Source organism: Cyanistes caeruleus, chromosome 21, assembly GCF_971803275.1.
Source record: "Cyanistes caeruleus chromosome 21, bCyaCae1.hap1.1, whole genome shotgun sequence".
In the NCBI taxonomy this organism is placed as follows: Eukaryota; Metazoa; Chordata; class Aves; order Passeriformes; family Paridae; genus Cyanistes; species Cyanistes caeruleus.
In genome coordinates, this window is record NC_141721.1 from 191853 (window position 1) to 203917 (window position 12065).

General features: G+C 52.2%; 1 protein-coding gene across 10 annotated transcripts in view; it reads right to left on the reverse strand.

The window, feature by feature from the left end:
• The window catches only part of HIP1 (huntingtin interacting protein 1), a 34933-nt gene extending 24826 nt beyond the window's left edge, over positions 1 to 10107 (reverse strand). For 8 of the 10 annotated variants that reach the window (XM_086859422.1, XM_086859420.1, XM_086859416.1 and 5 more), the window contains exon 1: positions 9954 to 10107. In XM_086859422.1, coding sequence (XP_086715548.1) covers positions 9954 to 10070 — 117 coding nt within the window. In that variant the 5' untranslated portion in view covers positions 10071 to 10107. Of the gene's footprint in view, positions 1 to 8590; positions 8778 to 9953 lie in introns of those variants that run through there. The other 2 variants (XM_086859417.1, XM_086859419.1) reach the window with 2 other exon arrangements.
• Between the last annotated feature and the right edge of the window lie 1958 nt (positions 10108 to 12065).

Consider the following 12065-nt stretch of genomic DNA (forward strand, 5'->3'; position numbering starts at 1 on the left):
CAGGAAAGCTGGAAGCACTGAGAATGACAGCACCCATCCAATCCAGGGCTCAAGAAAGGCTGGTGCAGCATATGGGGACAAATCCTACCACTTCAGGGATCCACTGAGGTGGAAGGGAAATTTCATGCTCTTCCCTTCCTTGCTGTAGTTCACTGCATCACTGTGAGGACACAAGGGTGAAGAGGCATTCCTGGTTCCAGGATGCCCTTGGGTTATTCCCAGGGGCTCCCATGAAGAACAGGGGATAAACAGAGTATCCCAGTCAGATGTGCAAACCCGCATGCTTCATCCCAGGCACTGCCTCCACTGGGGTAGGAAGGAGCCTTTCCCACAGGGAATAGGGAAGGCAAAGTGAGGGCTGCTTCCCTAGAGAACCAGGGGGGGAAATAGCTCCTTGCTTGCCCCTGTCTCCTGAGGGCCTTCATTCATCATCCCATGGTCTCATCTGGAGAGGTGCAGATCCCTCTTCTCCCCCTGGCTGTAGTGAATCTTCTTGGATGCTTCACTCCAAGTCCTTTTTTGTCCACCCTCCACCCTCCTGTGGCTCCGTGACTCTCCTGCCAGCTTCCAGGATGGTGTGTGTGGTCTGGATCACGATGTATGAAAAAAGAAGAGACGTTCAGCATCCTCCCCCACCTGCCGGAGGCTCTGCAAGCAGCTTTTAAACTCTATTTCAGCAATCGCCTCCCATTAAAATGATGGGAATTACGGTAAAATGTCTCAGCAAGTGTGGCCTTTTGTCATTGCAGCCCGGAGAAGCTCCTTGGAAACTTACTGCTTTTACATCTGATTTCTGTTAGAGCAAATCTCTGCCTGAGCTGCTGCTCAGGAGGAGAGTGGGAAGCCCGGGCCAAACTGCTCCAGGGAGCATTTACATGCCTTTCAAAGGTCTCCTTCCCTCTTTTTTCCTCTCCTTATGCTCATTTTACCAGGTCTAAAAATACTCCACTAAAAACCCTCTTCCCCTGCAGCCACCTCCTTCCTGGATGACTAATAATATCTGTTGCTCCTTCTTGATCTCTCTGTATTTCCCAAGTCTTCCCCAAGGGAAGGAACCAAATCAGGGCTGTGCTCTCAACCAACTCCTTGGATTCAGATTCCTAAATTCACTTTCCTCAGAGAATAGTATTTTTTCCCAGCTTCTCCAGTGTACCAGCAGTTTAAACCCACCTCCCCAGCTCACAATAAACTAATCCTGTTCCATGGCTTACACCTGCCTAATGCTGCTGAAGCAGTGTTCTGATATGGGAGCTCCAGGATCCTGGGATTTTCAGAGCTCTAGGGAGAATAGCAGGTTCACTGGGAAAACCACCAACCACTTAGAAAACAATTTATTGTCTGTTTTTTCAGGTTTCAGTTCTTTCCAGCAGCTTTCCAGCCCTGGGGGACTCCCTTGGGGGATGTGCTGAAGAGGCTGGGTTAGGCTGGGTTTGGTGTCTGGTCCCTGGAGCTGGATGACCGAGCACTGGCTGTGTGAGGAGCTTGCATTTTAGGAGCAGAGGGTGAATGCTGGGCACCGGGAGTGTTTGGGATAGTGGGACTTAGAGGAAAAACCCACCTTGCTGTCACCACATTGATGGCAATGGCTTTTTTCCCTACTGAGTGGGATGTTAGAATGCTGTAACAGGGATTGGCTTTCCTGCACTGCTCCATGTCTTTCCAAAACAGAGCCAAGACCTGCACCAGACACCTTCCCCACTGCCGGCACCACATCATGGATTAGTCAGGATACAGGGATGGAACAGCACTGGCAGGAGCTGGCAGGAGGTACAATGAGTTTCTCTGGACTCAGACACTGCGGTACAGCCAAAACCCTCAGGGCTGATCCCAACCCACTGTGATTTTCCAGAGATCCATCGATGATCAGCCTTTGGGAAACCCTCATGCTGACACTGGTGATGTAAAAATTGTCCACAAATGGTCAAAGTCCTTGTGAACCAGCTACTTCCAGCCCCAACCCTGCACTGCATGGAGGCAGATTTAAAGGGTGTTTGGTTGCTCCAACACTTCTGGAAATCCCCCTGGCTGGCTAATGCCCAAATACCTTTGCAAATCTTGATTTAGGAAAAATATCCTCTTGGGAGCAGTGCTTAATAAGCTCAAGGCCATTTTCAAATCCTTGTAATGCTGCAGATAACTGGACATGTGAAAATGAGAGGAAAAAGCAGATCAGGATGAAGTAGGCACGGGGCCAGGGCTGGCGGCTGCCCCAGGGCTGTGCCGGCATGGAGCAGGCAGGAGGGCGCAGCCCAGGGGTTATTTCAGCACCAAGCTCCCCTAGCTGCTCACCACAACTGGACCAGCATGGAAAGCAGGGAGGAGAGCAGCCCTTCCACATCACCCCAGGCAGGAGATCCATGAAGGGCTCCCAGGGCAGACCACGTCATTCCCCATGGACAGAGGGGTGCAGGTGAAGCCGCTGCCAGCACAGTGTGTGGGCAGGGAGCCAAGCTCCATTATCCCTCCTGCCTTTACAGGAAGCCACTTGGTTGAGCTGTCAATATAGAGATTTTCTTAAAAAAAAAACCAACAAAAAAACCCCAAAAAACCAAAAAAACCCAGGTTCATGGTGCCATTATCGATCATTTGGTATTTTTAGCTCCTTGTTCAATCCATCCCTGTTGGCAATACATCAATCCCACAGTCCCACGGAATACACCAGAGGGCAGGGTTAGATGGGATATTGGGAAGAAATTCTTCCCTGTGAGTGTGGTGAGGCTGGGTAGAGCTTGGAGAAGCAACCTGGTCTAGTGGAAGGTGTCCCTGCCCATGGCAAGGGGTAGAGTGAGATGGTCCTTAAAGTTCCTTTCAACCCAAACCATTTCAGGATTCTCTGCTGTGTGAGTTCAAGCTTTCCATATGCTCTTTTAACAGTCCCTGCTTCAGCATCCAATACCTCTCCAGTGCTTGTGGCTGCTTCTGCCACAGGTGATACTCCCACAGAAGCTCTGTAACTTTGCCTGGCTGAGACCAACTGCACTCTGCATGCTCCTTAGGTGTGAGAAGGGCCTGGGGAGACAGCAGGGCTGCAGCAGGGATCTCTGCTGTGACGAGGGTGGAGCCCGAGGTGGAAAAAAATCCAGCACATAAAGGAAACTGTGTTTCATGTGTTATTGCTGCTTGTCTGAGATGATTGACGAGGGAATAGAAGGCAAGATTCCATGCAAAAGGCTGCAAATTTTCTTCCTGAGATATAAATATTTGGTTTTCCTCATTTCCTTGTGTGGAAATAAACACCACTGGCTGGAGCGCTGCCAGCATAGCCTTGGGTTCACCCAGCCCAAGGAGAAGGGTTGCATTGTCGTGCTCTGGCCAGCCCCAGCACTGAGGCTGGAGGGGCCCTAAGAGCATGAAACCCAGCTCTGGGTGTGGAAAACATGCCTGTGCCTACTGGAAGCATTACGAAATGTATGGGAGGCCCCACCATGGGTCTCCTCTGGACTCGCTCCAACAGCTCCACTTTAATTCCTGGAACTGTCCAAAGCCAGGCTGGACAGGGCTTGAAGCAACCTGGTCTAGTGGAAGGAGTCCCTGCCTGTGGCAGGAAGTGGAACAAGCTAAGCTTTACAGCTGCCTTCCAACCCAACTCTCTTGGTGAGTCCATAGCAAACTATTCAGTGTCTGTGTATGCCTTTGAGAAAATAATTCACCTTTCTGCTGTGGACTGGGATAATTTACCTTGCCCTGTGATTAGCCCGGAACCGCACACAATGAATAATTAGTCCAGCCATGGGCTGGACTCACACATCCGGGCTAAAACACTGGCTGTGCTATGTGTTTCTGCTGTCATCCAGGGAACAGGCTGTCCCCAGGAAGTTTTCTCCTTTGGTGACTGTGCAAAATAAATCAGCCAAGCTGGTAGCAGGGAGGAGGGTTAGGATCCAGCCCTCCCTCCAGCCCTCATGCTGCTGGTATGACCCCCAGCTGCTCACCCTCTGTCCCAGGTTCTGAGGGTACAGAACCAGCAGTGGGTGATGGGATGAGGATGGGCACAGAATCCAGGTGCTGGGGCTCACTCCACAGTGTCATGTGCCAGACAGTGCTGGAGCAGGTGATGTTTATCCTGGCTGCATGTCACATACATGGGATGATGCAATGGGCTGCAATGGGCACCTTCTCCCCATCCTTGGATTCTCAATCTTTCAGCTTAAATTGTCCCTCTTGCAGCTCCAGACCCTGCCCAGAGGTTTTTTCTTCTGGAAAAGCAAAGCTGGGATGAGTCACCCCCTCCTCATGACAGGTGCCCACATCCCATATACCCTTTCCCACTGTTTTTGCTGGACTTGGGTCACAGCCGGTGTCAGCAGAGGGGACCACACTCAATCCAGAGTGCTCTGATGGAGAATTTAGTAAAAACCCTGCCTTTCTGGCTGTTTCTCCTCAGCTCTGCAGATGGATGGAGTTAAACCGGACAAATTTCAGAGGGCAAGAACCCCCCTGCACCCCTCAGCACAGGACATCCTTGGTGGGGAAGTACACATTGAGTGAGAAGGAAAGGGGTTTTTGGGGCAGCAACATCCCTCAGCATCCCTGTCTTCCCACTCAGCCTCTGGTGCAATTCAGGGCAAGGTTCCCCCTTGTCACTTGGTGGTCCAAAACCATCATGTTCTCCCAGCTACAGAAGCTCCTGAACCCGGTGGCAGTACTTTCAGCACCAAATCTATTCATCCTCCTGAGGCTCAGCTCCTTCTGAAGTCCATCCCCCCCATTAAAAAAATATTTCAGATATTTCTGCATTTAAAATAGATATTTCTATATCTAGAAAAAAACTCCTAAACCCCTCCATCCCTGTATGCACTAATGAGAAAAGCAGCCCCATATCTGGTACAAGACAAACTATTTTCTTTCCCTAGGGATGGAAATAAGTTTCTAAGAGGGACTCTCTGAAAAGAGATGAGATGACTCATTTCTTCACTGCTGAAGCTGAATTCAATCCCCAGCACCTCTAGTTCCCAGTAAAAGCCAGGACACTGAAAGCATGGGGGTTCACACAGCACAAAACCCAGGAAGTCCTTTTCCTAGAGATGAAAGGGCCATGAATCACCCTGTATCACCTACTCCCCCAGGATGGGCTCAGCTGCCATCAGCCCTTGCTCCCCACAGCCAAGAGCTATTTTTTCCTGTTCTTGCTAGTGTCAATATGTTTCTTTAAATATCTCTTTGGAGAGGCTGCTTATATATAGCCCCACTCTGGTGCTTTGAAAGGAGCCTCATTTCCTGTGTAAGAACTAAAGTTCTTGGCAAAGCTGCTGGTGGCTGCAGCATCTGAACTACAAAATTTTTTTTTCAGTAGTAAATGGTATTTCCTTTACGACTGCAAGTAAGACTGAGCTGGGTCTGGTCTGAAACCAGCTGGGTTGCTGTGTCTGGGAGATACAGGACAATATTCCCAAATATAAAAATGATGGGAGGAAAGGATTCATTGTGTTAATGGGGTTGTGATGGTGGCCCAGAGGTGACAACAGCCCATTACAGGGACAGGATGGGCACAAAGCTGCTTTTAACCTGCATTTGGCTGTGAAAAAGTTTGGCTCACATATCAAACAGATTTATTAACTGACAGTGAGGAAAAAAACCCCAAACATTTCATTTGCACCTGATACTTTTCTCTTTCTTTTGCACCATCTCTCTGTACCTGGTTTTGGAGAAGACTCCTCCAGCAGCAAGGCAGGACGCAAAACAGCTTTGCAGCCCCTGTGGGATGGCTCATGGATATTAGGGACATTAAAACCTTCCTGAGGAGATATGGCATCAGCTGCATTCAGAGTTCTGCATGACATGAAAATGCCACACCTTCCCACTGGGAAACCCTTCCCAGGAGGGTCTGACATCCCCAGCACTACCCTGGGGACTCTGATGGCAGGAGTGGAGATGCAGCCAGATCAGCAATCACCTTCTGCTGCAAATATGTCTTTGCAGGGTAATTACTGAGTCATAAACTGCTTTTATTGCTGCAGACAGTCCTAAGGACCCAGTGTGTAAATGTGCCAGAGGTAGTGGCGGCTCTGGGCAGCCCAAGTGATCCCCGTTTCCCTTTGCTACTCCCTGAGTTTTCTAGAAAAACCTGCATCAAAAGAACCTAAAATGCAAGATGTTTTAGATTTCCTGCAGGAATTTTAAAGAAGTGTCTTGTCCCAGCCCTCGCCCTTGTCAGGATGGATTACCCTTGGAATTGTCCCAACGGCACAGGGACCATGCAGCCACATCTTCTGGTATAAAGCCCCTGCAATCATGAGCACTGGGAAACAAATATGGAATTTCTCTAGCTCCTCCCAGCCCCAGGCACTGTCTCCACTCCATGTCCTCATCCCTGGGACATAGCAGGACTCAGAACAGGAGAGCCTGCAGTGGTGTGGGACATTACGGCTCATGATGGAGCACAGCCAGGCACTGGAACAATGCTCAGGATGGGAGACACAAGAGAGTTATTTGGTGACTTTGCAGCCCAGGAGATGAGAACACACCACCACGACGTGCTGCCTCCCTTCCACCGAAAACCTGCACGGCAGGGACAAGGACTGAAGCTCAGGGCATGTCCTGCTGCAACTTCAAGGGCACTTCCCTCAGTTTTGATGTCCAAGCATCTCTCCAGTGATGGGTTTACAAAAAGAAGGAACAGGTTGGTGCAGGAAGAGCTGAGCTGTATCAGGAAGGAGATCTTTCCACACCTCCAGCCTTCCAGGAGTGAGCTGCTGCTTTGCTTGGGAATCTCACACACTACCTCTGTGAGTCTGCAGTTGCACCTGCACTTATGACCTGCTGGCCATAAACCTGCTGGGAATGAAGGGAAATATCCTATGGCAGTCCAAAACATGAGTGAAGAAACAGGAGAGCCTGACAGAGAGCAGACATCACCCCTGAAGCATCATCCCTGCCCCACTGAAGTCCTGTGTCTTTCTAACTCCGTTTTCACCCTCAACACTTCAGCTCATGCGACTGTTGAATATCCAGTCTTTGCCAACTAGTCAAGCACAGAAGGAATTTCACTCCTTGGCTCCATCATGGCACAAGGATGTCTGCGGTGGACAATTACAGCATGGAAAGAGGAAGAAGGAGGGAAGGTCCCAAGGAGGGAAGATCCCAAGTCTAACCTAACCTAAACAAAGAAGACCTTCCCTGTAGAAGGAAGGACATGTCCAGGACATGCCCCTTAATCCAACCAGGAGAATTTGAAGGGGACGCAAACATCAAACACCATGTGAAACACAAACATTTATCTTAAAATATGGCAGGATTTTCACTTGTGGTATTTTTTCTCCTCTCTTGGTGACCTTTGCTGTGCCCAAAGATTTGTGCCAAGGTTGAGGTGATGACTGTTGAATCACCACATGAAACACCAGCAAAGAGGGAACAGTCATTGCAACACTCCCATGGCAGGGCTGCATCCAGCTCATCCTGATGGCAGCAGAACTGCAGGATTTGGTGTCCCTGTTGCTCAACTTCCTATGAAAATTATCAGCACTGACAAGAAAGGAAAGGAGGAGCCCTTGGCTGTGTCTTGTTCTCCCTCAGCTGCTGTTGCCCAACAGGCAGCACGAAAGGAACACCATGCCTGGGCATGTCCTCAGGTTTCCCACATTTGCATTCCCAGGAAAATTGAGACACTTGAACAACTGTAGGAGCAGAAGAGAGGCCACCAGGAAATTTATAACTGTATGTCTCCAAGCCAACAGATGGATGGATGTTGTCAGAGCAGAGTTGTTATACAATGTAATGACCACCACGGAAGCTTTCTACCACTAGAATATCCCACCATCATAAGATCATCCCACCACCATGGAACCATTCTATCACCAGTTTACCACCACCACCGAAACATTCCACCACCACAGGAGCATCCCACCACTAGACCTCCCCACTACTAGGGTGTCCCACCACCACCACAGCTTCGTAGGGTGCTCTTGTTCTTCCAAACTGAGCTCCGGCCATAGAAATTGGGTACTGCCAACCCAAGCAGGTGTTCTTCAGGCTCCCTAAAGGCCCATTTAAATGTACTTTCTGCCTGTTTGAGCTCTTAGCCCAAAACAGGGTTTGTGATGCATTTGTTGCTGCCCTGAGACAGGCAGGCTTGGAGGGGAGGCGAAGGAGTCTGTACATGCCGAAACACAGGGAAATGTTTCAATTTAAAGCCATTTAACAGATGAAACTTTTCTTAAAAGAAGTCACTTTCAAAAAGAAAAAACCCCAAACCCACAAAGTTTCTCTAAAAAAAAAAAACAACTGCAGAAAGAAGAAGTTGGACAAAAGCTGCATGATCAAGACTTCATGGGTGCCTGGCAAGTTCTCTAAATTGGAGAGAGAGAATTATTCAAAAACGAAAAATAAAGAATGGAGAAAAAAATGAGTGAGAAAGGGAATTGCATGGAGCTGAAGCACAGAAGAAGGAAAACTCAGACAGGGCCATGCTGTGCCATTAGTCTGGAAATCAGGTAAGGAAGATGAAATCCAGCTCATAGTGATGTGGGGAGTGGGTGCTGCTCCACTGCCCTCTCCACTCAGCCCTCCCCAGGAAACCGTGAGTCCTGGGGAGCCTGTGGGAACTCCAGGCCCATGGGACTGTTGCTGACAAGGGGTCAGAAGGTTCTCCTACCTTTAGCAGTATGAGTAAATAATTGATGTCTGAGGTAACCTGAGCGGGAAGGTGAGTAGAGCCGTGCACATGATCCTGCATCCAACTTCACACCCTGGTGGGTTTTCTTCCTGCAAAAGCCCCCCCAGACCTGATCCTTGGTGTTTATTTCCATCCCTAAGTCATCTCCTGTGTGTTGTTCCCGCTCTGAGCTCATCCAAGTCTGCTCCCACTGGTCCCATTTTTACCCTTGCTTCAGCCACAGTTTCCCTTCCTCTCCTGCAGTAGGTCTGGACAGCTCTGCTTTACTGGTACTTTCCATCCCTGGACATGGAGCAGGGCCAAGCTGTCCCCAGCTCCCTCTGCTGCCATCCCGCCCTCTTCACCCTCCCCATGCCTTGTCCAGGCATATTCCCAGCTGCTCCAAGCACATCCTTTCCCCAAATCAACAGCTTTTTTTCCACCAAAGTACCCCTGCTGCCCCTCCAGCTTGGCTGCCACCTTTCCTCTGTGCTGGACATTAATCCATCACCTAAAACCTGAGTGAAGGGCCCCATCCAGATACTCTGGATGCTGTTGAGATGCAAATTCTGTCTGCTTTTCAACATATCGGTGCTTCTTCCCGGGAGCCACCCGCAGGGACAGACCCTGTCCCGTGCCCTTTCCACACCTGATGCCTCTGAGTGATAGGGGAGCAGAACCCAGTGGGGTGACCGACTCCACTGGCCAAAGAGCCACTCCATGTTCCCTCCAGCCAGTAGAGACACGGGCTATGTGTGCCCAGGGTGGTTCCAAGGACAGGGTGCCACTGTCCTGGGCATGATGCCTGGCTGTGTTTGGGCTTGAAGACCTGGCAGGTTAGAGGCCAGGCTGAGCAGCCACTTCTGGGCAGCGGCATCCCGGGTGCCACTGCACTCTGATGTCCCCGGGAGTTCCTCCAGGGCTGGCTTCAGCTCCAGGCAGGGGCGCCGGGGAGTCCCCATCCCTGTCCCCCATGGTGACCCACTGCCCTCCGGGGTGGGTGGGGCCAGCCCCGTCAGTCTCCCCATACCTGGCGCAGCCCCGCCCACTGCCGCCAACCCAGTTCGCCTGGAGCGGCCATGCCCACCCTGCCGAGTTCCGCCCCTTGTGCCAAAACCTACCTGCGGGGCAACTCGAGCTGTCCCCGTCCCCGGCTCACCTGGGATGACCCCGCCCACTCAAATAACCTTCGCCCACTTTGGATAATCCCGCTCGTTCGGCACAGCCGCGCCACGCTGCACCACTCTAGGTACCTGTCGGGCGGTTCCCATCGGAGCACGCCCCAGCCTGGCCCCATCTCCTCAGCTGGCACCTTCCCTTCCCCGCCGTTCGTATACCCCGCCCCGTCCTGTCCCGCCCGCACCTGGGCGCGCTCGAAGCTCTCCCGCTCCGCCTCCAGGCCGCCGCCGCCCGCCCGCCGGCTCAGCACCTTGGGCAGCGGATTGGACACCTGCTTCATAGTGCTGCTCACGCGCTCCATGGCCGCCCCGGGCCCGCCACCGCCCCGGCCCCGTCGCCCCGCGCAGCGCCGCCGCCGCGCGCGCCCCGCGCCATTGGCCCGCCCATCTGCCACTCACGGCGGGCCACGCCCCTCGGGCTGATGCCTTCCACCCGAAGCTCCGCCCACCTGCTCGGCTTCTCATTCTCATTGGCTCCCGGCATAGCCCTGGGAGGAGCGGCTGGGAGGCCCAGCCCCTGCGTAGCACCCACCAAGATCACTGGTTCGTCTGGACGTCAGTCAAGGCTAGCTCCCGCCCCCAAGAGTCCTCGGCCCCCTGCCCCGCCTGTAATGACCGCTCCCTTGGCACCGGCCTCCCGAGCGCCGTTTCCTGCTGTAATTGGCCCGCGACCCTCCCGCTCACACTTGGGTGTCCCGCCCCGCCCGTCACCGCTGTGGGGCGTGGCGTCCCCTGGCGGCGGTGGGGATGCCGGTGATGCCGGGGCCGCCCGGGCATCGGGCCGTGCTCGGGCCTCTCCGACCAGGGCTCGGCCGTGCACGGGGCTCCGCCGCGGGGTCCGCCGGGCCCGAGGAACCGCTGTCGAACGGTTCTGAGCCGCGGCTGAGCCATCCTGGTCCGCAGGGGTCCTTACAGGTCGTCCGTGCGGCCTGCGAGGCTGCAGCCCCTCAGCCGAGCCCAGAGTGCGACCACGGACGTGCCACGGCACCATTGCCCCCTCCCTGCTGCCCGCCTCAGGCGCAGCCCGGCCCCCTTGGCAGGCGGTGCTTGGCGCACCGGGTAGCTCAGGGCTCCCCAGCCCTCCTGGGTAGGGGTGGGGAGGCGGCTCCGCCGTCGGTCAGCGCGAGCAGGGCCCCGGTAGCCTGCGGAGAGGTTGTGTGGGGCATTTCGTTTGTGGGATCCAGGCCGTGGGTGGGAGCTCTGGAAGAGGATGCTGCAGGCACAGCTGGCAGAGTACAGAAAGAAGGCTGTAGCATTGGCAGAGGGGCAAAATGTGGTTACAGGTGTCTGAAAAAGGAGATAGGAGATGTGAGAGAAGGATTTTGCTTCCCCTGAACAACTGGACTGCTTTAGCATAACCTGATCTGAGCCTGTGTCTCTGGTCCCGTCACTCTGATCAGAGGTTTGTGTAGGGTTAGACTGGATATCGGGAAGGAATTCTTGACTGTAAGGGTGGTTGAACCCATGGCACAGGTTGCCCAGAGAAGCTGTGGCTGCTCCATCCCTGGGAGTTATCCAGGCCACATTGCACGGGGCTTGGAGCAGCCTGGTCAGGTGGAAGGTGTCTCTGCCCATGGCAGGGGGTAGAACAGGATTATTGGAAATGATACAACTTCTAAAATTTTAAACTAACTTTAGTCAGGGGTTTTGTTCATCTTTGCCCAGAGGGAAGGGAATGGAAGTTTCTTTTCAAGAGACTGTTTCTTGGGCAAGGTATGATGAGCTTAACTTCTCAATGGATTGGGAGTTGCCAGAGGATGCACAAGAGATAAGTGACCATTAACAAACATCAACACCTGAACATCCTTCCTGGTGTGTCAGAGACACCTGGTCTGGGAAAAGATCATAAGAGAAGAATGAGAACCTGATTAGCATCGAAAGTGACGGGATCAATAGCCAACAGCGAACCAAATAGTGAGAACTGTGTGACTTGGGACCAATAAACATTGAACCAATGAAGTTCTCTGTGTTTTGACTGTATAAGTATGTGAAAAAGCTAGAAAAGAGACATGTGTGATGGAGTGATTTTTTTTTTGCACAACCCAGGCAGTGTGTGGATGAAATGACTTCTGTTGCACATCCTGGCCAGAATAAAGTAATGCTTGAGTTCTCTAACACTAAAAATTGTTGGAGAGGTTTTGTTTTTCCTGCTGTTTCAGTGACAGGATGAGCTTTAAGGTTTCTTCCAACCCAAATCATTCCAGGATTCTCTCAACCTGGTGAATTGCTGACTCCTGTAATTTTGACCAGGAATACCATCCTATTCCAGAGGCGAATTTCTCACTTGTAACATTTCT